At 40.3% G+C, this 23,559-nt stretch overlaps 1 protein-coding gene across 4 annotated transcripts in view; it reads right to left on the bottom strand.

Annotated features, from left to right (window-relative positions):
* ppp1r9a (protein phosphatase 1, regulatory subunit 9A) overlaps positions 1-23,559 on the bottom strand; it is a 46,183-nt gene that overhangs the window by 2,985 nt on the left and 19,639 nt on the right. Inside the window, exons 5-19 of one of the 4 annotated variants that reach the window (XM_065471058.1) lie at positions 22,849-22,953; positions 18,536-18,671; positions 14,635-14,784; positions 11,666-11,719; positions 10,749-10,978; positions 8,956-9,052; positions 7,629-7,764; positions 5,888-5,976; positions 5,040-5,172; positions 4,887-4,947; positions 2,464-2,511; positions 2,309-2,357; positions 794-913; positions 469-492; positions 1-183 (exon numbers count right to left, since the gene is read on the bottom strand). In XM_065471058.1, the coding sequence (XP_065327130.1) occupies positions 1-183; positions 469-492; positions 794-913; positions 2,309-2,357; positions 2,464-2,511; positions 4,887-4,947; positions 5,040-5,172; positions 5,888-5,976; positions 7,629-7,764; positions 8,956-9,052; positions 10,749-10,978; positions 11,666-11,719; positions 14,635-14,784; positions 18,536-18,671; positions 22,849-22,953 (1,615 nt within the window). Of the gene's footprint in view, positions 184-468; positions 493-793; positions 914-2,308; positions 2,358-2,463; positions 2,512-4,886; positions 4,948-5,039; positions 5,173-5,887; positions 5,977-7,628; positions 7,765-8,955; positions 9,053-10,748; positions 10,979-11,665; positions 11,720-14,634; positions 14,788-18,535; positions 18,672-22,848; positions 22,954-23,559 lie in introns of all 4 variants that reach the window. The other 3 variants (XM_065471057.1, XM_065471061.1, XM_065471059.1) reach the window with 3 other exon arrangements.

Raw genomic sequence — 23,559 nt, 5'->3', positions numbered from 1 at the left:
CTTGAGCTCAGCGCTGCTCAGCTGAAGCAGCTGCACTCCATCTATATTTTTGGCAGTGAATTCTGGAATATGGTGTTCCAAGTTTAGGCCCATAAGCCAGTGGGCCACTTGCTGTGAAGTCCATTCGGTAATGCTGCGGTTCTGCCACTGGTACTGCTTTGAAAACTGCCCCTCGTCTAGCATCTGAACATACATGACAAGGAAAAGAAGTGCATACGATGAAAAACCTATCAGCTCCATCTTTAGTGCTTAATTTGGATGAATAATGGGCTCAAACCCAGTCAACAACATCAAAAATTCCACTGATGCCTACATTCAGCACGTAGAAATACTTAAATTCTGGGGGCCATGAAGAGAAAAAAGATCGTTCCTCACCAAAGATGTGTAGCAGTGAGACACAGACAAATGGTTTACACACAGCTCAACAGACACAGAGACACGCATGCATTAAAAGAGCCTCAGTCTCACCTCATCATCTATCATATCCAGACTCTGAATGTTGCAGCATAGAAAACAACAGAAAATGATTGGGTAGTTAACAGAACAGAAATGAAAAAGCTACCTCTGTGGTAGCCTGGCAAATTAAAAAAAAGTGTTTTTCTGCAGTAAAAACAAGATAAGCTTTCGTGCAATAAAGTAAAGAAAAAAAAAGAAAAACTTTCTGGATGTTTTCTATAAGATTACACACTTTATGCATGGGCTGATTTGAACCGGCAAAGATAAATAAGCTTGTATTTATGGTTCGTGTTTCCATATTGAGCATCCACGAAGAAGTTTCAGGAACATTTAGTACCTCATCTGAGGACAGCACCAGCGTGTGTGAGCGTCCTGACATCTTGGCTTCACTGAGCAGACCGCTGATCTCTACTGAGCTGCTGCTGCTGGCACTCAGATCATCGCACAAAGTGGGTGCCTAAGAAATCAACAACACGTTCGTAAGACTTGTGGCGAGCCAACTGGTTCTGCGGCTGAATTTAGCCGATTAGTTGGAACGCTTCTCTGTTATCGATGTTTCTGTGCAGTGCTATGTGAAGCCAACACGATGTAGATGTTACAAATTTATTTAAGAATGATTTTTTTTAACCTGAGAGAGTGGACGGGGAGTGAATGAATCAAGAAAATGGAGGTTTTTTCTCCCAGAATGTAACTGATGTGCTTCATTGCCCTGTTTTAAAAAAAATCAAAGATTATGTTTTAGGTGTTTGACAGGCTCCAAGAAGAAGTGTGTGCATATCTGTCATTTTTTAAAGATGCTTGAATAGCATGCAAACTATAAATTTGGCTGGAATTTACGTGGACACAACACTGCCCTGCAGAGAAACTTTATTTTAACTACTAAACGTTCCTTTTTTCGCCTGAAATACACAGATTTATAGTTTCGGTGATATATGGCTAAGAGTGTAGAGCTTTGTCTTAAGCTCAATAACATACAGTAGCTTAACCCAGTCCTTTTAGTCTCAGTACCATCTGAGGTCAAAGTGAGACTAATCTCAGGCTTAGACTGTCAGCTTTCTGGGAGGACTCCTTAGCTCCATAAAAACATAATTAAGCATAAATTCTGCACTGATTTATCTTCTCATATGCACTCTTCTTAAGCTTAGGGTGTCTTTGGAGTGAGAGAGGACTGAACTGGTGCAGGATCAAAAATAATCTCCTGTTTAATCCTATGGTAACCCCATCTGATATTACACAGGATTAGCCAGTTTTCACGTAAGTTCCTACAACTTTAATCTTATTGTATCAGGATGAGGTTTAACTGATTTTATACACATTAGAAAATGAACTCATTCACACATTGATCACATTTTTCTGCTAAAGTTAAATTAACACCTAAAATCAGATCATATGTTTGCTAAATGATTATGGGTTTTTTTAAGTGAGTTTCATTGACTGTTACACAATTGGGCAATTATAATGCAACTATGGATTTCTATGGCATTGGCAAGGTAATTTCCTTTTATATAAGCCCCAAATTAGATCTTGGGTTACAAAATTATTTCCATTTCAATTGTTTGAAGCGTTATTATTAAACATAAAGGAATACAATACCACATAATGTGAATAGGAGAAGAAGTGGGGCCATGTGAGTGCAGTCTGTTCAACAGAAACAACACAGTACATTAAAGCTACAAAGTGAATAGACCAAACAGTAACCTGCAGTGAAAATGCAGAACTTGTTAAAAACTGCACGGATGCCAAGAAGACTTTTTTAAGTGCATGTATAATTGTGCACCACAGAGGGCAAAGCAGACTATTATTCAGAGAGAATCCCTATTTACCAAGGTACCAATGACCAAACCTCACACACCTTTGCCTTGAGGTACTCTGGACTGTTCTCTGCTGACGGCTCTGTGGAGCTGAGAGACAGAAAGAGGTGAAGGGAGTTCCGAAATCAGCCATCGTGAAGTAAACATGGTGTGTTTGTTAGATGGAGACAGACAAGGAAAATGCAAACAGTAATACCTGTTTCCAGGTGAAGCTCTGGGATCTTTGTCCTTCACTTTGGTTTTCCTGTGAGGAGGTGGAGCGGAGTTGAGTAACATATGTGATGCAATTTTTTTGTTCATGTGCTTTGTTAACTATGAACCTTTAGTAATTATTCATACAAAATGACTTCCATTAAAGATCATTTATTAAATTGTCTCTCTTGGCTCCTGACGAAGGCGGTCGCACTTTTCTCCTCCCCCTTTCCCTTATCTTCCCTGCTTTGCTTCTCGTGTCCTTGTCTAGTCTCGTCTACTTTTCTACTCTTGCCCTGGAACACTCTCACAGTCTGTTCTCTAAAACCTAAAAGGGGAATTATGGATTTGATCAACTGGTCCCTGAATGCAATTGACACCCTTTTCTCAACAAGAAGCCTGGGCTCGGGTGAGCCTGAGTGTCCTGGAGGGACGTTCCCTGCCGGATACACGATGGACGGGTGGCATAACTGGAGGGTCCTGTGCCTGGCGGGACTGTCGATCGAGGACATTGAAGACATCTACCTTTTCGGAACCATGATAACAGGGTTCTTGCTGATCGGAGCTGGCTTGGCCCTGGCTTATCGAAGATTAAAGAAAGTGGAATTGGCTGTTCAAAACCCCACAAGGCTGCCCGCTGTGACTGAAGCGATGGGACGAGTTGTGATTTCTCAAAATGGGCTCACTGAACGCAGCACGGATAACATCTTGGAGAAGCTCACGTTGGTCCTGAGTTCTCAGAATTTGCTCTTTGAGTGCAAGATTGATAACATCCTAGAGAAGCTCACGGCTCTCCAACGGGAGATTGAAAGACCAGTGTCGGACTGCTAGAACGGCTGTGAAATTGACACGCAGTTGTTCGAACTAAAGGAATACCCCCATCATTTCATGCGGCTACCATATAGGCGCCAGCTGTGGTCTCAAGGCTGGAGCTGAACAAAACAAATTTTCACCCTGATAACAGACGATGTTTAGACTGTTCCTCCCTTACGCAAGGCCACCTGGGTCGGCTGGAAGACTGTTTACTTAGCCTGGCAGGGCGAAGGACACTCTCTCAGCTAAACTCACTGATACACACTCATCCCCCCTCCCTTTCCAAACGCCTTCGATGCTTGTCCCCTCCGGGGCAGATGGCGGGTGGACTGGACCAGCGCAGACATACTGCAGGACTGGATGCGCTGTCTACACCGGCTCTCTCTTACCCTTACCCACCCCTGTTGCTTGTCTTGTGTTTCTATAGTGTATTGACAGCCATGTGCTTTTTGTGCTGGTGTGTTTTTTTTCTGTTCTCAAACTGTTCTCCCAGTAGGAGCTCAGTCTGAGTGGAGGTTTTTTCTCCTCCTCTCACCTCATGTTTTGTATTTTCGTTGTTTTTTTCCTATCAGCCTACCTCTCTGACATGTCTTCCCAATGTGATGTTTGTGTAAAGTTCGGTCAGAGGGTTCCTTTGTAAGTGCGCATGTGCCATTAGCGTGCTGCTTGCTGTAACCTATAATTTCCTTCGGGATTAATAAAGTATTTCTGATTCTGATTAAAACTGTAGACAATAAAAGCTGTAAATAAATACAGCATGTTTTATCTGCTCATGTGTGTTCATTGCTCAGCATGTTTGTAAATGCTCATCTGGTTCATTTAGGTACACCTGTTCAACAACTTGTTAAGACAAATATGTATTCAGCCAATCACGTGGCAGCAACTCAGTGTATTTAGGCATGGCAAGAAAACCTGCTGAAGCCAAACCAAGCATCAGAGTAGGCTGTGGCTGCAGGTAGTCTGGAGTTTCAGAAACTTTGATTTTCCTGGAATACCATCTCTAGAGCTTACAGCATAAGGAGACCACACTGGGTACCACTCCTGTCAACTAAGAACAGGAAACTAATGATGATCTGCTGCAACATTTGAATGTTGGGTTTAGAATTTGGCAGAAAAGCATAGATCCATCCTGCTTTCTACCAATGGTTGAGGCTGCTGGTGGTGTAATGGTGTGTGGGAATTTTCTCTATATATTTTGGGTTCCTTAGCATCAACTGAGCATCGCTTAAATGCTACAGCCTACTCGACTATTGTTGTTGACCATGTCCATCCTTTTATGACCCATAAAAGGATGGACCCTTTTATGTACCCATCTATTGATGGATGCTTCCAGCAGGATAAGACACCATGTCACAAAGCTCAAATAACTTCTAACTGGTTTCTTGAACGTAACATTTTAGCACTTTACCAAAAGGGCATCCAACCCAGTACGAGTAAGCTGTACCTAATAAGGTGCCCAGTGAGTGTACACAGCACTGCTCTTTTATACGTGATCCTTGTGTTTGATTAACAACTTCATCTATCAACTTCATTTGACGACATTTCTCTGGTCAATGTATGATGCATCAATTCACTCAAAAAGTTAACATGTCATAGCATCATCTGCTGTCTTACCCAGGGTCCAGAGCTGGTCTCTGCTCCTCCAAACTATGAGAGGGGCTCGGAGACTGAGAACCTGTGATAAGAAACACCCCGCACTGACATTACTCCTACTTCAAATGATGAGCTTAAACGAGTATTGCATTATCAGGATCCAGGAGTGCTAACCGTGGAGTGTTTTTCTGGGGGAGCCCTCTGCACTGGCCTGGACCCTAAGTGCTGGAACTCCTCCATCGCAAGAGGCCACACTACGAAACGGACCAGAGTGGCTGTGGGATTGACTTCCACGACCTTCAGAGATCTAACAGCAGAGAGAAGAAGAAACATCAAGTTAATTTAAGAGGCCATAAAAATGTGAGAAATGTAACTAAGGAGAGAGCGAAAGAAAAGACAAGCAAAACCTCAAGAACTCCCACAGAACGAAGAGGAAATTAAGTGCAATCAAAGAATACGAGATCTGAGCAGCCAGAGCTGCGCACTAATCTGACAGAAGTCACTTGACATACTTTCACCATTTCTAATTCCTTGCCCTCTTTTCCCCAGGAAGCGCCACAGTGCCTTAGCTTCTGTGTTCCTGCCAATTCTGATCCAGTTCTCGAGTTGTTTATCTAATCTGAACTTGCTGAGTTAAGTGACAGCATTAGCCAAACCCGAGCCTTTCATCCAGAAAAAAAAAGACTGTGGCTGTTATTATCACACTGGGAGAGACAATAAGTTGTGACAGAACCACACACTCAATTAGAGTGGCAGAGCAACACGCGGCAATTAATCCATTAGAAGGAATAAAGTGGAATGGACAGGGGTTAAAGGCCCACAAACACGCACATACCAAACACCCTGTGGTGAAATCTGAGACATTAAATGTAAGAGTACGCTAATGAGAATAATGGAGCTTGTTTGATTAAAAGTCACATCCTTCTGCATAACGTCTGCTTCATGTTTCAACAGTTGTTAAATAAGAAATTGTGTAACTGTGTTAAGGTTTCACTGAGTAAAAGAAACGTGTTAATACAAACCTCTCCTTCTGTGGAGCAGATGCTGTCTCTGGGAACTCCTCCATAGCCCTTTATTTTGCTGGGTGAGTGGGGAGAGCCCTCCTTCATGTCTAGAGTCACACCCACACACACAAGAAATGGTGAGCAAAAACAGCTTTTGGTATACCCGAGCACATCCCTTCATGATGACATCTGTCCATCCATGACGTTTGTTTTTTAAATTTTACTTATTTTAAACTTCTTAATTTTCCCTGACCCTGTGTCGACACCCACATTAAACACATCTATTAAAAAAACCATCAACTCAGTTAAAATGTCCAAACTTCCCCCATGAGCGACACTTCTAATTAGGCAGACAATTATCATCGTTCTCCTCATTCCCTGAGTGCGCATGGAGATGCTGTCAGATGAAACAAAGACTGAATCACTTAAATTTCAAAAAGATAATTTCAGCAGATCCTGTATTCTCCTCCCACGTGCACTCTCTCCTTTATATCCCGTTCAAGCCGTATCCCTCGGCCCCTCTTGTTTTAATATAGCATACATGGGCTGCATCATTCGTCTCACTGCTGATGGAATCACTCTGCTATCCTGTCTGCCCTGAACTGTACTAGATATGGCGCTTCTTCTACTGTTCTGACGGTTACAGCCACTGAAATGAAGCCAGCAGAGCTTAAAAAGACTTGAGGAGAACAAAGCCAGACAGATGGGCTCAGGACTGATTAGTTGTGTTTTTATTTGCAGTAGTTCAGAGTGAAACTGGAGTCAGAAGTTCAAGTGTGAGGATTTTTAAAATGAAATGGATATTTCCATATTATCTACAGTGGAGTATGTGAGTTTACAGTAAATAACTGGATAATGCAATGTTTTTTTTTAATGTAAAAGCAAAATCATCATTAAACTGCAAGATTCATTAAACAAGCTAACTTAGCACAAAAGCTAAGAGAGCAACAGCTAGTCAGAGCTAGCCAAATGTGCTAACCAGCATTTTTAGATTTTTGTTCAATCCATGAAGTGTAAATAAAGAAGGCAAATAATCACCATGATTGCTTTTCTTTTTTAATTTATCAGTTTTTTACTGATTCATACAAAACAAACCAATATATGACATATTCATTAGTGAGCTTTAGAGGGACTGCTAGGCAGCTCTGGTTTTACTCCCACACCTGCGAAGCAGTATTAATTTCACTGACCAGTGATTTTCATCATAGTTTTTGACAACCTTTTTTTCTTTAACGAAAACAAGACAATAACTAAATAAAAATTAATGCACAGGGACAAAAACAAGATGGAAATATTCTGGAGAGACAAGATCCAATCATAATTTATTAAGTTGTGTTTTTGGTTTTTATGCTACAACTAGGACCCATGCTCCCTGTTTCGCATGAAAATGGGACACATTTTTAACACTTGTAAGGAAGAGAAGAGCAGACAGACGGACAAAGGAAGCTGAAATGCTAAACTGTGTTGAGAATCTCTCATCATAATCTCGTGATATTTAAAAGACTAAAACTAAAAGAATTTAGATGCATAAATTATGATCAAAACTAAATAAAGTTTTAATCAAAAGATAAATTAACACCACTGCTAAGCTAAGTTAGCTAGCTGCTTGGTTCACCTTTAAATTCCAATAAAATTCTTACAGATGTGAATGACATTGAGCTTCTTGGTAAGAAAAACAAACAAACAAACAAAAAGCAGAACAACAACATATAGAGATATTATACTTTTTCCGTAATGGGCAGTTCCCTCATAAACAGACCTCTGGCTTGTGTTGCAGCTCGGCTCGGGCTGTGCTGTTGAGCGCTGAGCCTCTCAGAACTGCTGCTGTTGTTGTTGTTGACCTGGATACCGTTCTGCTTCATCAGCTGCATTAGCTCCGACTCTAATGCTGCAATCTGTAGAGAGGGGCAGACCGGTTGATGTTAATCACCTGTGGGCATATACCTGTCAAACAGCTGCTTTAAAGCGCTGGAACAATTGGTGACACGCTGAGATGATCAGAAAACACATTTATACTTGATCTGAAAAAAGTGGACCTGTAATTCTTTTTCTTATTTCCAGTCATATACATGACAAAAGTTTAAAATGACGAGGTCAGCATCTGTGCATGTAATCCCTATGAGCTACAAGCTCAGGCTTCAAATTACTCCAAAATTTGGAAATCCAAATCGAATGGGTGTTCCAGTTAACAATCCTGAGTCATGAATTGGGAAGGGAATGCAGTCACAGCTCTGGCTGTAAACACAGAAGCCTCCCCACCTTTCTGCTGCTCAAACCTTTTGTTTACAAGTGAGAGCCAATCAGAAGAAAGTCGGCTTAGGTAGTGGACCTAAAATAGCTTGTTTCATATCCTTGATGAATGAGGGGCTGCACAAAGGAGCACAGACCTAGAAATCAGTTTCAGGGGTTGGCCAAGTGTGTACAAATATCTGAACATATAGTACAATTGTTTCAGTATGTCAGTGTAGTTAAACAGAGACTCAGTGTGTTGTTGTACAGAGGGAGTATCAGAGTATAAAGAGTCTACTGTTTTCCAAAACTCTTACCTGTGCCACCCTCGACTATTTACCCTTTAAAAATCCAGTAAAGGAATGAGTGTCGAATGCAAAAAATAAAGGCTTGATTGACAATTCAGCTGTGAAGAAAGGCCTAAAGGTTGATGATTAAACCTCACACCAGCATGATTATCTTTGTGTCGCACTTCCTTTTTATTGAAAAGAGTGAAACGGCAAAGAAGAGGCGGCAGAGGCAGTACGACATGTAAGAAAGGTCATCCACTCTGCAATCAAAGTTATAAAGTAAAAAAACAACAGATGTGACCACTAGGCCTGAGCACATCACAAGAAACACCAAGTGGCAGAAAAAGCACAGGGGGGTGCTCCTAAAGATCTTTATGTCCATGCTGATTATTGGCTTTGAATGTAATTTCACACAAAGCCAGACTGTGTCACTCATTAGCATATTTTCAATGTTATTTAAGGGCAAAAAGCTTAATTTTACAGGCCCACTCTGAACAGCTACAAGGCAGGAAGCTATTCAGTTATGGCAAAAATGAAAAGTGGATAGAAAAAAAAAAGATAGCTTACCCTGACTTGCAGTCCCTGGATCTCAGCCAGGTGAGCTTTCTCAGCCTCCTCCAGCCGCCTCCTCTCTGCATCCTCCTTCTGGATGAACTCCACCTCTCTGGAGGAACAGGAGGCAGGGGAGAGGAGATGTGTGTTAACACAGGAAACAAGATACAGCTATAATATGTGCATGTGCACATTTCATCATGTGTGATAGTGCCTTGCCTCTCGCTCAGCTGTGGTAATAAGGGAGTTGAGGCTGTTTGAGGATGCCAGAATGACTCATTTTACCCCGATCACGCTGTTCCCGGTTAACACGCATGCAGATCTTTTTTTTTCCTTTTACCTCTGCTTTACCCTCCTCTATTTGCTTTCCTTTCTCATTTCTTCATCACATCTTAAGTCCTCCCACTGAGGATGTGAGGGAGAGACACAAGGAAGGATACACCTGTGTTTCTTCACTTTAAGCCCCTCCAGATGGATGCTCTCTCCTTAAAGGTGCATTTAAGGGGATCTGAAGACCTCCGTGATGGGAGACAGAAACAATTTCCAGGTCAAAGGAGGAAAGAGCACGCGAGGACGTTTGCATAATGAAAGGCACACAGTCTCTCTCCTCTGCAGCCCAGGCCGAAGGTACAGATCAGCATGGAGAGCTTGTTTCATCGCTTTGCTTCCATTTGGCCTGCAGGGGCACAGCCAATTATATCCAGTCACACTGAAGCTGAGCAGGAGAGGTTCTGAAATCAGTGCACAGAAAAGGAGGGAGTGCTGCACTGCATTAAAATGGAAACACAGTTCTTACTGTTGAACTGGGATAAGGCTTAAAAGAAAGATAGTTGGTCCAGCTCACAGATGGAAATGAGGTAGATATTCTTTTTCAGGTTCACTGAGAGAAGTGAGGGTAGCTGTAAAAGGAAAAACAAAGGAATTCATCCAAGTTTTTTTTAAATTAAAACATATGTTTGTAGGATTAATGCTAAAGTACTCATTTGAAAGAGTTGAAGTGTTATAATAAATATGACGTTTCCTTCTTAGCTGTTGCTCCTCTCGGCAAGCTGAGAAGGGTACATTTAATGAAAGCACCTAGGCAGAGGTTTCTGACTCAGTTATGCTACAGTAACATATGGAAACAGACTGATTTTGTATGAAGTATGGCTAACTAGACAAAATTTATCACACATAAGTGTTTTTTTTGCCCTGATTTCAGTCCGTCGAGAAGTAATCAATGTTTTTTTCTTAGATAATATCCAATATTCATAGAATTTGAAACTATGAAACTTTGTTAGGACATTCTTGTCTCCTTCCCATTTTTAATCACTTGGATGTTCAGTTTTTAGTTTTCCCAATGCACTAGCTTCCATAAATCATTTTTGATTAACTGCTAGCACACATTAGCACATTAAAATCTGAAACTGAGTGAAAATAGTGAACCGAACCTGGAATTGCCAGTACGTGACATCATAAATACCTGCAAGATAATCACATAAAATACTATAAATAGCCTCACTGAAGTTACCTCATATATGTGACTATAAATTGCAATGATATTTTTTTAATTGTGTACATTCAGCATTCTTTCAGTTTGACTAATTTTGTAAACTCAGATAAATGACCCTAATTAGAAAGTGCATGATTAGTTACAGTAACCTAAGTTGCTGCTGGTGTCCAGCAGACTTACATTTTCAAACTGCATTAGCAGTTGAACCCAAAACACTGTCATTGGTCCAATGCTTAATGTAACTGAGATTTCCTGACAGAGAAAAATAAACACAGTGAGAGGTCCAATGTGATCAGTTTAACCAGAGTTCACTCACTTCTGCTGGAAGTCTTTGATGAGCTTCTTGGCTTTGTTGTACTTCTTCTCCAGAGCCTGGTACTGGGCCTGGGCCTCCTTCAGGTGTTCATTGACGGTGTGGCAGAGCGTCTGTGCCTCGATCCAGTAGCTCTCCAGCTTCAACATCCTTTCCTTGTTCTCCTCGATGCTGGCCTTCAGCTGGCTCTTCTCCTTCTCCCAGCGCTGCTTTTCCCGCTCCACTGATGCCAGCTGCAGGACAAAATCAGCATTGTCCAATAATGTCCAACACTACATATACAACATATTACAGATATACACATGCCAAAAAAACAGGCACTTTTAACAGGATATGTAATCAATATTGAGTAAGAAGTTATAGACTTTTTTTTTTTAAATTGTTAAAAAACGAGCTTGTTAGACATTTTGAAGGTCTCAAAGTAAGACAAAATCAAACCTACTTATAAAATCAGCATGCAAAAGCTAATAAAACCTCCACAAATAATCTTTTTGGAGCCAAACCTGTATTAAGAGTATAAATTGCATCACAAGGAACATCATTACTGTCATGAAAAAAGCTTTATAGGCACCACTTTGATCAAACTGCATATGAATAATACACCATTATTTATATGCATGCAGGCACAAATGCATTCACAGAGACCCTGACAACACTGAGTGCTTCATACAAAGAGACAATACTACCTTCAATATTTGTACAAAGTGTATTTAAAGTATTTTAGCTGTGGATTGTTTCTGTAAAACATCTCTCGCTTATAACGCCAAAGTTTATCTCCCAAACATTTCCACCAAGCTTGAACCGCTGCTCACCGGCTATCCTGACCCAAGTCCCACATTGATTTAAAAATCATGTGAACACTGACAAAACACACCCACAACCAGTCCCCTGATTGCCCACTGACAGTTTTAATCCCTTACCTTGTTTTTCAGTTTCTGGATCTCGGCCTCGGTCACCGTGTGTTTGATTTGGAGCTGTTGGTAGCAGAGGAGGAGAAAAAAAGAAAACGGGAGAAAAGAGAGGGCGGTCAATAATCAAATGGATGGCTGAGCAGGCTCTCTGTGCCGTCGATACAGCGTGACGGACAGAGGCAGCCGACTCTGTCCTTCCCTTGACAGCGTCCCAGCTCCAGCACTGACATGCACTCTCAGAGGAGAGGCAAGGAAAGCTGAGGGATGCATGAATTGCTAAGTAGTTTAAAGAAGCCATAAAGGGAAAAAAATCATACATTTTCTAACATGAAATAACATTTTGCATTTTTAATGCAGTGTTAAAACTCTTTAAAAAAATCTAAGAAACTTAGGTGTTAGTTAGAGATACAAGTTTATATGGGTGGTCCATTAGAGGCAGACAGGAAGTTAGATAATGACTGAGCAGACATAAACAGGAGAAGAGGAGATGCAGAGAGAGAGAGCAGGATATGGAAACAAGTGAAAGCTCTGAGAGAAAAGTAAATGCGTGACACACAGAGCACTGGCAGAGCTTTTTACAGTACAAATACTGATACTCATACTTTTTTCTAATTACTCCTTCTCCTCAAAAATTCTTCTTTCATTATGTCTGAAAGCAAATATCAAATTTTCATGTGTATATACCGAAAAAGTGTTTCTTTGTTGCAATCATTCACTATCTCTGTATGAGCTGATGTACTTCCAGTGGCAGAAATGAGTTACAATACCAACAGTTCTGCTTCTGTTTAAAAATTCACTTTAAAGTTTACCAAAAGTTACTGTGAAGTTTCAGTAGCGCAAGTTAAGAAGTTTTCAAACAACTTCAAATAATTTTGGTAGAATCACATCAGGATATTTTTCACACTTCTCCTTTCTCACGTCGCACACAGCGGGAAGTAGGTGGCAGTGCTGGAAATACTCTGTGAGGCTGAGGAGAGGGAGCTGCCTGGATAGGAGGCAGTGCATGATGCACACTCACTAGTAGTGAATGCAAGAGGATATGAGCTGTTCTGTTCACACGTCAGCGCAATCCAACATCACACAGCCTATTTATTAGGTGACTGACAGGTTTAAAAAGACCAGCTAATGTTCAAAAGTCTGTGTTTGACGTGTGTTCTTAAACGCACGGCTACTGTGTAACTCCAAGAAAACTTCAGGGCTCTGGTGCATGTGCAAAAATGGCAAAAGGTAGTTGTGTAGCTTTCGAGCTTTTCGAGGTGCAAAAGTTAATCTGCTTCTGCATAACATCTTCTAACAACTTCTAGAAATCCTTGGACCTAGTGAGTCTGAATAAAGCTCAGTGATGCAGCAAGTCTAAGAGTGAACAAAGGAAAAGAAATGACTGACTAAAGTGGGTACATGTTGGGATAATGACTGTGTTAGACCTGCAGAGCGTTACATTTTTGCAGAGCTTTCATTTTCTAATATAAAGAGTCATCCTCCCCTTTTTTTAAAGAGGTTTGACTAAAACTGGGGGAGAATATTTGGCTGTGTCTACAAATCAGTGGACATCTGATAGATAATTTACTTATAGCTCACTCACACTGGAGTAAAAATAGGACAGCAACTTCCTTGAGACCAAAAAAAATGTCGTGGTGTCTCAGTGATAGCACAGATTTTCTTTTTCATTTAGCGAGTAGTTTGAGGAGGGTGAGCGTGCGACACCGTCATCCTCTGTGGATCACAAAGCGAATACACTGCAGTCGGACTCTGACTGACTGCAGTTACTCTCAGATGAGAAAAATTGGTGAAGGTTTAAAAATAATTGCTGCCTAAATTCTAAATACAGATTTACAATGTGGGTCAATCTATGTAGACAGTGACAATTTATCTCAATTAATCATCATATTATCAGTAAAAGATTGCAACAATTGCAAACTTTAACCATTCGACTCAATTCAATCAGAAACTGACTGTTTCTTATCACCATGTTTTGTCATCATTAAAGTCACAGCTGACTGCAGATGGTTGCAGACCTGGGACCGTTTTAAAGCAACGCCATCACAAGTTTGGTCGTGCCAATTTTTTTCATAGCACAATTATTAATCATTGCTGTTTCAAACAACATCTTGTATCATCACATTTTCTCTCTGTCATTTACAAAAGCCTGACAGCCCCATAGTCAACTGCTTCCTAAAAGACTCCAAAAACAGAGAGGTGTTTAAGAATGAAAGGGAAAAGCTGAACTATGGGAGAGAGGTCAAGAAGCAGAGAAAATGACAAAATGGAGTAAAAGCACACACCCTGAGCCCAGGGATTACATTATATTTTCACTCGATATCCACTGCAGTGCCTGCAGTGCAGCTGGAGCCATTTGTTAAATGTGTCATACAGCAATTGTGGAAGGCCAGTGGTGCCACAGCGCTGATGGTAACGGTGTTGGAGCGCGAGATCGATATTACCAGCTTTTTAGCAGCATTAAAGCATAAATGAGTTAACTGTCAGTAAATTTATGTTCTGTTTCATTGCTGTAATCTTCAAAGTGAGTTCACTGTTAGCGAAGGTAGCACAGGTTCAACAAAGAGAGCTTCTATTCTGAGGAACCTAGTGTGTGAAGCGCTGCCAAGATCTGGTCCAAAACCAGCTTTATGGTGTTCACGCTCATTCTTATTCTGGGAGTTTCGACTAAAAACATGGGCAATTAGGTGTAATGAGGACTTACATCACTTTGTATTCACACCTCTAATCATTCAGATTAGCAATTAGGGAGGGTAAGCGGATCACAGATCTTAACAAAAGCATAGTTTTGCCAAGTTAAGCAGAGGCTCTATTGTGTTTGTCTCTTCTGTTGTTAAATTTAATTACCTTTTTTCAGTAGCTAAGCAATTCTGGTGGCTTTGCGGGTGTATTTGCAATGTACGCTTCAAACCACTGACAGAGAAAAATGCTGTAGGCTCCCATCAGTTATGTAATCAAGACTCAGCGGCGTTTCAGGTTACCTCTCTGAACTTCTGGTAGAGTTTAGTGGCGTCCAGCTCCGACGGAGACAAGATATCCTCCGTCTCCGGTAAGTCAAACACTTCGATGCTCTTCTCTCCTCCTGCCACTGTTGTTCCTGCCTCCTCTTCGTCTGTGGCGTATTCTCCCGTCTGCTTTAGGAGGAAATGTAAAATCACATGTGTAGAGAATTATCTGCATGAATATTTAAAACAGAGCACAAAATATAAATCCAAGTAGCACACACACTATTTTTTAATCTTGTAATCATCTGTAAAGCACAGATGGTTAATATTATCACATTTATGAAGAATAAATAGAAGCAACCAAGGTTGGTTTTCAGTCTGTCTGTCATTGATTTTTAAATGACAGAGGTTTTATATTAGTAAAGGGTCCCCAGGGTCTTGTAAAAGTGACATTTATTTGTATGCTGTCATCACAAGTCTGCAGGCACAGCAGGAAAGAGCCAGCAGAACTTCTACCAACTTTAGTCTATGTTGATATCTATACAAACTCGCACAAAACCAGTGAAATGTGTGACAGATGTCACTTTAAGTACAGTGCGAACACAGCAGTGTTATCTGAGGTGAAATGACTAACTGAACAGGCAATTAGCCACTCCTACAGTGAAGCCAATACAGCTATTAGCATTCACCCTCCAGTGAGAAGTTAACAGGCTGCAGAATAGCCTAAACAGACAAAACAGATAACCTGTCAGGCTCCAACTGTGACATTTAATTATCCAAGGCTGTAATCATGTTGGAGGGGATACATCCCCCCTTGTATTCAACTATGATCAAACTGCCCCTGCCAGTAATTTCTGCAGACAGCAGTTGCTTTTATTTACTTTCCTTTTCATTACAAGTAGAAGACACATGACACCCAAGCCTAGATTTGGTCTCGCCAGCAATGCTCTTGTGGTTACAGCCTTGTATTTGTCACCTTTTACATCCTTTCCATCTTCTTTCATCTGACTACCCGAAACTCTTAAGCATGTTGCTGAAGCCGTCCTCGCTTCACCTGCTACTTTACATAAGTAATGCTATTTTAATGCTGCTGGTTACATAAGATTTAGGTAACCATGCCTAAACTTTGTGTGAAATAAATCAGTTTGACAGCCTGGTGAGCTGAAATTATAATTTCTTTAAAAGTAAGCCATCAGATAAGTTATGCTGACAAAATCTGTCACTTTTGGGGGTTTGTTTTTTCAAAAATTACTCACCATCTTGCCTCAAGTGCAACAAGGTCACATGTCAAAACTAGTGAGGTATGAGCATCCAGCCGGGCTAATTCTACGACTGAGAAGGCCGGGGTTTCTCAGAAATAAAGAGACTAATGAAAGTCACCGGAAACAACTTATTACTGCAGCTTTTAGTAGTACTTAAATGAAAAATATTTTGTGTTTTGACATTTATGTAGGCCATTACACTGCATGTATTCAAGGCAGTTTTTCTCTTCTCTGATGCCCAAAACACTGTATAATGAGTATTGGCAAAGACCATTAAGCACTGGACCCAAATGGATTTGTTGATTCAGTCTTTGGCTGATGACCAACAGACTCGAACACTTCCAGTGAAGCTGCTCCATGAAAACATCTGCAGCTTACTTTTACCATCATACACCTACTCCCTGTAAATTTGCTTTCTCATCAGTGCATCTCACAAATACATTTTACAATCTCCATATGATTCATAAATGATAAAGAGACAGGCTTGATATGCAACAATTAGCTTATACTTGGAGTTTCCATCATCAGTCGTCTAATGAAATACAGAAAATATTTGTACACTTGTCTTTGTACCCGCGCTCCACATGCACACGTACACACTTCTGTGCCTCTGCTCTCATCTCTACTCATTACTGTGCCCTACATCTTCTCCTCATCTTTCCCTGCACATCCCTCCAACTATCTCCCAGATAGCAGGGCTCAGGCCTGATTCAGTCACATGCATCGCAATCGAATGGTCCCATTTCCATAACAGGCTCGGTTGTTAAAACAGTACCATCTACATACATTAAGCTACCATTTACAGATGGTGGAGTTGACCATTAAATACACAGGAGCACCGTCATCATCACAGTATAACTTCCTCCTACTGAATGTATAAAGAAAATCCTTTTTGAGGGTGCCCAGCATGTGATGCACCTTTGACTGGAAGCAGTTTTGATAGCTTTTTGATACAGTTTTGACAGGAGATCTTTCCTGCCTCACATCACGACGTCTGTATTTATTTTATTTGTTTTTACTCATTAAGCTTAACCTATTATATATTTAATTCAACTCCATCTTTAGCACAATTTTGTAAACTTATTATTACTTTATTGCTTTATTTTATTATTATTGCTATTCTATTATTTTTTCATTATTAATGTATTTATAATACTAAGCTCTTCTACTTTATATGTTGTGTTTAATTTTTTGGCTGCTGTAACAGTAATCCTCCAGCTCCACCCTTAATTTTGATAACTGAATTATTTGTCTTCCTGTCACTATTATTAGTAATATTTATTATGTTGAACATGACAAAGATTCCATGAGATTATTTAGAGGACCAAAGGTTGAATATAAGACTTGTGTGCTATGCTTCCATTTAACTGTTAACAGATGGGCATGCATGTGTCTGCTGCATGTCTGTTGTTAAATGATGACGCGCTCCTCCTTCCTCTTGGGATCCGATTCTAAGCACCAATAAAGAGCTGAAGACTCTGTTGCAGCCCTCAGACTGAGAAATAACTCCCACCCACCCAATGACTCTTTCTAATATTTATAAAGATTTTAATATTGATGAGCTCTTTTTACTGCCACGCGCATCTTTGTAATCCTTTTGTAACCGTTTACCCTATCAGCAGCAAGTTATGGATGCCTTAGCGCTCCACAGAGGCTGATTTTGATTCATTTTACAGCAGGCTCTAATCGATGTATGGATTAACAAATTTAATATAATCACCATTCTTATGTTTATATGTCCATGTGGGGATCTGTAAGGAAAAAAAGCCCTTAAAGTGTTTATTTTCTTTTTCAACATTGAAATCTTACATTACATTTGAGCCTTAACACTCTGTAGGAGCTTAGGCAGTGCTGACATGTAGTATCAGCATTCAGAGCCTGGAAAAGAGTTTCTTAAGCATGAAGAGTGCTCTCAATCCACCGTCTGCAGGGAAATGAAAAGCTTCAAAGAGCACTGATGAAAACAGTGAAAGATGTCTGGTAGTGTTTGTCTGCATGTATATCTACGCATGAGTGCGGCTGTTCCTGTGTATGTAAGTGAGGAAACACTTGGTATTGATTTATGTTACTACACTGTGTTATGTCTTGTGTATACACAGTGTCAGAGTGTCTACATGGTGAACACACACACACACACACACACACACACACACACACACACACACACACACACACACACACACACACACACACACACACAAAGATATGAAGGCCCCTGAGCTCAGTGTCTGGTGGATTAAACAAGCAAGTAAGCAGCAGAATCAGAGAAAGAAATGCTGAGTGATGCTTTCGAGGACCGACTCTCGCATGGCATCCTCTTAGTATGTGTGGCTGAGAGAGAGAGGCTGTTTTGTGTGCCAGCATCAAAGCCTACTGTCACTCAGTTTTATGAAGCTAATAAGCTATAACTTCCAGCCCATTGGAAGGAGAAAGGAGCTTATTTGCATTAAGTGACAACCAGAAGCCTCATTTTCTCACTACGGTGTCATGTAGAGAAATGTGTTAGCAAATGAACCTCAAATACATGCAGATATAAAGAGATTTATTAAGATAATGTTCCTCATATTAAGAGGCTGGCATCTTACCCTTTGCATATTCAGACTATCATTCGCAAAGTCTCAAATGCACCGTAGAGGACACCCAGGGCAGTGGTCAGGGTTGTGTATGGTCATTACCTCATCATCATCGGCGTCATAGTGGGCGTACTGCTGCTCTAGTAGTTCTCTCTGTCTCCTTTCCTGCTCCAGGGTCTGCTGGATGAGCGTGGCCACCTCACTCTGCTGACCTGGACGCTCCCGGCCAATCACAAACCTGTGACAACAAGAGGCACTGTTGACCTACAGACACAGAGGCGGCCAGCACGGGAGTACACAACATGACAGTAGAGCCTAAAAGATATAGGATTGATATTTGGTGATTTAAAAAAGCTGATATTCCGATATGTCGGCCGATGTTTTTTTCTGTCAGATACACAGATTTCCCTAAAATTTTTGTTATGTTTATTTACTCGTTTATGTTCTCCCTAAGCCTGGATCCCATTGTTGTGTCTTTAGCATTTAAAACACAGCAGGGAAGTTGGAGCGCGCCCTCTGGTGGACAAACAATGAAACATCAAAACTTATAACATGTTTGAAGGGTGTTTCTCTCGTCTTTTTTTACTTACTAAATATTAACAGATTGGCAAACAACTAATATGGACCGATATCGGCTGGCTTTAGTTACCACATGACTATTTGAGTTTGTTAAATAATTTATCTTGTAATTACAAGTATGAATATTATAATTACAAAACCACGACCTTTCACACTGTGAGTTATCAGATTTATTTTCTTTAGAAACTCGATATAAAGGGGTTAATCGTAAATGTAGCATCTGACAAAAACTAATAATTTTAATTTTTAATATTTTAAAGGGTTTGACATTTGTCTGACACTCGATTTATACTTCATCTACATCATAACCTACAACGTAACTACAAACCTCTCTGGAACTTATGATTTAACCTAACCTGACGTGCCCCTTTTTACAAAATCATACAGAAGAGGAAAACAACTTTAAATTCATTTTTTGTCCATCTTTCTTGTTGTGATGTGTATTTATGCAAAGAAATGAACACAACAGTAACACAGAGAGCAAAACAGAGGCCCACAGCCACATAGCAATGGCAGCGATATGTGCTGACGTAGTGGGCAGGGCTGGGAGACAGGACACGCATAATAATGTGAGGCGACAGTCAGCTCGGCCAGGCAGCCTGTTATTAAGCTGGCAGCGAACTAAACAGAGAAGACCAGCAGTTACGCATGCAAACAAACACAGAAAATATCACATTAAAATACAGCTAAAGATGCAGATGATGACAAAGAGCAAGAGATAAAGATTGCTTATAGATTTGTGTTTGTCTATATTACAGGGAGAGGGGGCACTGAGAGTACAAATTAGAGCTACAAATAAGGGGATAACAAAGCAAAAAGATGCTCCTCTCTCTCATCACGCTTCTGCTCAAAATGTAAAGACTTACAGCAAATAATAGTTCTGCAACTCAAAAGAAAATTTAAAAAGCAATCACCAATTTATTTTCCTCGTAACACCAACGAAACCGAGCAATCAAGTAAGGGGATTTTTGTGGCTCACCCAGCAGGGTCCCTGTAACTATGTGTATGTGTGAGCGTGGCCCGAGCTATTGTGTGTGTGTGTGTGTGTGTGTGTGTGTGTGTGTGTGCGTGCGTGAGAGAGAGAGAGAGAGAGAGAAGAAAACAGAAAAAGAGAGCGAGAGTGGATCGGAGATGGGGTCTAATCAAGTGAATTCATCTCCCGAGAGCTCTTTTATATATTTCTAAAGGGGATGTAGAGAAAGCCTTACGCTTCAGCAGAGAGGCATATTTGATCTACATGTGAAGGAACAACTGAGGGCCAGGACACACAGTAAGTAGAAAAAGAAGGGGGGTTGGAGGGGTTAAGCTAAGTACTCTACTGGAGGAAGCCTTTGGACAGCAGGGAGGTCTGAAGAGTAGCTGACCTGAAAAGAGCCTTTCCGCTCACGCATGGGGAGCCTGTCGTAGGTTCTCCTTAAGATCTGGGAGTGCCACACAGGATGCTGTGCAGGATCAGCTCAGCTGCAGACACCACTGATTTATTCCATTTACTCCAATTAATAGAGACATGGCAAGGATGCAGAAAGTGATGCTCGGAGAAGCAATGCAGGACACACGTCTTGAGCTTTAAGCAGCACTGGGTTGACAACCGTTTGAGGATGTCAGCACAGGTTCACACATACCAGATATGACTGGTCAGCCGTGTTGGAGACATGCTATCTAATGTATCTACTGCAAGTTTTTGTTAAACTCTAATCTGAGTTCAATTTAGAGCATGATTAAGTCTGATAGTGGAATGCAAAAAATACACTTACTCAAGTACTGCACTTAAGTATAACTATGATGTGTATTTACTTCGATTAAATACTTTGAAATGCTTCTTTTTACTTCTGCTCCACTAAAGTTTGGGGGCAGTTACTGTACTTATATGACCATTATTTTGCAGAATATTAATATTAAATAAAAATGTACTGATAAATTATGATATCTCGTTATAGAATTAGACCCACAGCAAAGCATAAAGCAACTACGTTAGCTCAAGATGCATTATCAAAGTGATGTACTCTAAAACAATAACTCAAATACACTCCAGTAACAGAAGATATGACCGCTTAATGAGCTACGGATAAAAGGCATAGATAGTATGATACTTTTTAACTTTTATTTAAGTAGTATTTTGTGTACTTGACTTCTTGAAGAACATGTTTACACTGTAACATTGCCACTTTTACTCAAAGTATTTAAATGCTTCTTCCAAAGCTCTGCAAAACAGTTAATCAATACAAAATATTAACAGTTAACTTTAACTTAACAAAAAATAAGAACATTTGTTTCCTCAACTCGTATTTGTTTGTTGTAACAGTGCTTCTTGACAATAATTCTGATGCACTGATGCATTTGTGCATTGTGAAGCAGAGTTGCGTATCAGGGTTGCATAACGCCAAGAATCATTGTTATGACAAAGAAATAATCGATCAAACACAGATGTCCTTATTCTTTTTATCTAATGCTATCTACTATGTGCTAAAGCCATTTTCCAATGTTACATGTATTTTGGGAACAGTTTCCTGTCTGTGACGGGATCTTGGTCCCCTCCTTTGGCAGCACGTTTTTAAAAGATCCTGGGATCACCTCTAAACCTGGATGATTTGCTGCTGGAAGCCGGGGTAAATATAGCAAAATGGCAAATGTAGGACAGTTGGCCATAAAACCCCTGGTGATCAGACGGAGTGAGGGAAGGATTTACTGAGGAGGAGCAGGAGGAGGAGGGGGTGGAGTGAGTGAGACTTGATGGATGAAGACTGAAAGAGTGACAGTGAAGAGAGGGCAGGAAGAGTGATAATTTGTTGGAAGAAATAACAGCAAGGAGTGAGATTTATCATTATATTTCCTGTAAACACTGTCAGAGTTTAATGTTCATAAACTGGATTACAACATTTATATATCTTACAAGTACTTCAGTGTATTTCAGTTTTTAGACTTGTCATAACTATTTATTTGTATTTGCTAGGTGGACAGATGATATACATCGGCGTTTTCAAGGCTGCCTCATCTGTATAGCCACATCCTGGAAAATCTCCACTGTCAATATTATTTCAGCAAACATCATCTGTCCAACACTTTTGATTATTTTGGATATCTCTTTGTTCAGCCGTCAGCTTTTCATCAGACACTGTACTTCCCACACAGCTATCTGTCTTTCCACAGGTGAGTTCAAGCATAATATGAATATAGATCCATGACAAAGAATGGAGGGCTCTACACCAGCAAGGTCGGGGTCTGAAAATAAACTCGCACACTTCTCCCGAGATGACTGAAGAAGAAATGGTGAAAAAGAGGCAGAATGAAAAGAGTGGAGAATATCCTCAATAACACACAATGGCGAGAATCCAGAGAGAGAGAAATAAACACTAAGGCATGTCAATAAACAGGAAAGACAAGAGCGAGAATCAACTAAACGCAGCCTTCTGTTTCACATCTCTATGAGTACTTCCTCTGCTTCCCAGTGCTGTTAGCAGACCCTGTCAAAAGCAGCTCGTCATGTAATGTTAAGGTATTTCTCACTAAGTAGGACTTTTGGACCATGATAGTTGGACTAACTGCATTCATACTCTTCCTGCTGCTAGTGAGACCATCACTAAATATAAAGAACACTTTAGAGCTTTTAGGGAGCTGTAAAATAACTCTGACTGTATAATAGTAGTCGGGGATTTTGTAGCTGACAGCGGCTTGACACACTTTCCTGAAATCCTGCTGTACTGTTACAACTCATTTTCACAATTCAACTCTCAAAATTTGAATTCTAATGGAGTTATCACTCCAGCATTACTACGTCCTGTTCCCAATACTTTTTGCACTAGACTGCATTATAGTTTATGGTTGCATGTGTGTATTACCGGACGACTCCTGATGTGTTCCTGAGGACTGAGGCAGCAAAGCTCTGAGTGACGCCCACCAAACTGGTCCCATCCACCTCCACGATCTGGTCATTCACTTTGATTCTGGCAAATGCAAGAAGAAGAATCTTTCAACACTTAAGATAAGATAATAATAATAATAATGGATTGGATTTATATAGCGCTTTTCAAAGCACCCAAAGCGCTTTACAATGCCATTATTCATTCACTCTCACATTCACACACTGGTGGAGGCAAGCTACTAATAGCTTGCCTCCACCAGTAGATAATAGATAATACTACTATCTATTATAGTATAATAGATACTACTATAATAGATAATAGTATCTATTATTACTAATAATAGATAGTAATAAATATGTAATTATGTAATAAATGACTAGAATAGAATAGAATAGAACACAATAGCCCTCTATTGTCATTGTACATGCACAATGAAATTATAGGTGCTCCAACACCAACTGTGCAGGAGTAAATAAAAATATATCAATAGTATAGACATCAGGAATAAATGTCTGTGTTTTACTTTTACTGTGCATACATATAAGCTGAAATCTGCATGCACATGTGACCTCACGCTGGGCTTCTGCATTAGAAAATGAGCGTTGTCCAAAGGCTAAAAGATGCACAAAGGCACGAACACGCTGGCGCATCATTCATGTTCACATCATTTTTAGAACTACAACAGCG

The sequence above is a fragment of the Pelmatolapia mariae genome, linkage group LG22 (assembly GCF_036321145.2).
Source record: "Pelmatolapia mariae isolate MD_Pm_ZW linkage group LG22, Pm_UMD_F_2, whole genome shotgun sequence".
Lineage (NCBI taxonomy): Eukaryota > Metazoa > Chordata > Actinopteri > Cichliformes > Cichlidae > Pelmatolapia > Pelmatolapia mariae.
The sequence above is the reverse complement of the archived record's forward strand: the minus strand, read 5'-3'. Positions and strand labels throughout refer to the sequence as shown.